Here is a 1,206-nt window from a genome sequence, read left to right as displayed (position 1 = left end):
TTTATCTTGAATTTACATATCATTTACAGGCAAACACTTGCTTTTTTTAAACCAGTTTCTAATATCTGAATATGATTTTCGGTAGTTTTCAATGTTCCACAAACGGCGGCACAAATCACACATTGGTTTTTCTTCAAAATGGTACGTGTAATAGAATGCTTTTCCGCGTTCGTTAATGTGTGGGTAAGGTTCATCCAAACTTTCATATTTATTTTTTTGCTTCAGGATATGTATGTATTCGTCCTTATTTTTACTCAAGCGAATAATATAATCAGCAACATCTTTGATGGTTTTAAAATCCCGAGTATTGATATAGGTGCCCTCGGGCGCCTCTTTAGAATAATTACCACCACCCCGAGCAACATTAATAATATCCCCTTGATATGGATGAAAGAATTTTTCTGAAATATAGTCAGGACAGAAACTATTCTCAAATGATAAAAAGAATTTATATCTTTTGTTAATGTTATCACGACAGTCGCCATCTTTTCCTCTTGGACAAGAATGCTCACCACAGGCACCGAAAACGTCGATTTCTACACCCAATGTCATCAGTTTTCGGATATATTTCATACGTTGAGATTGACCGTTGCAATTTGAGACCATTGCTGCAGCCATCTTGGTTTTCTTAAAATATATTTCGGTAAAATTTGTTTCCAACACCTGTCTTCTTTTTACAATAAGTCCGTATGGCTCGTGTATATCCGAATCTTCTCTATACCACATTGTCCAATTGAAACAACTTTTCCAAGTGTCTTTGAAGATTACGTGATTTTTTGAAAAGGAACACTGTGGTTCGTGGTTATGTAAAACAAAAACTTGATTATCGTAACGTTTAGGTGGCTCTTCACCAGATAATACAATTGCAGAAAATAATAATGCACTGCTCACTTTATGATAGTCTTTATTTGTTGTGAAAGAACATCGATACGGACAATTGTTCAGTTTTTTCAGATTTGGCATTGGATTAATATAGCGAGCTTTCACGTACCATAGGATAATTTTAGTATCGTTTTGTGAGAACTGTTGATCGACAAGTTTATTATCTGTGTAAAATTCGTCGCCTTGAATTTTTTCATTATTTTCTGTGTCTGATTTCTGTTTGTCTGACTCTGTGTTCTCATCAATCTGTACAGACAGCTTCTTTTCAAAATTATCATTTATCTTTTGTTCTTGTATAGGTCTGTTGGAATTTTGATTATCTAT

The 1,206-nt window shown here is 34.2% G+C and overlaps 1 protein-coding gene across 1 annotated transcript; it reads right to left on the bottom strand.

Moving 5' to 3' along the window:
• Positions 1-204: 204 nt before the first annotated feature.
• On the bottom strand, positions 205-846 carry LOTGIDRAFT_95429 (hypothetical protein; the record flags this gene model as incomplete). Its single annotated transcript, XM_009045446.1, has 1 exon — positions 205-846. A coding segment is annotated over one exon (642 nt), but the record flags the coding sequence as incomplete, so codon positions are not given.
• Positions 847-1,206: the final 360 nt, after the last annotated feature.

The sequence above is a fragment of the Lottia gigantea genome, assembly GCF_000327385.1.
Source record: "Lottia gigantea unplaced genomic scaffold LOTGIsca_1, whole genome shotgun sequence".
Lineage (NCBI taxonomy): Eukaryota > Metazoa > Mollusca > Gastropoda > Lottiidae > Lottia > Lottia gigantea.
Note: the sequence above shows the minus strand (reverse complement) of the source record. Positions and strands in the feature narration are given on the sequence as shown.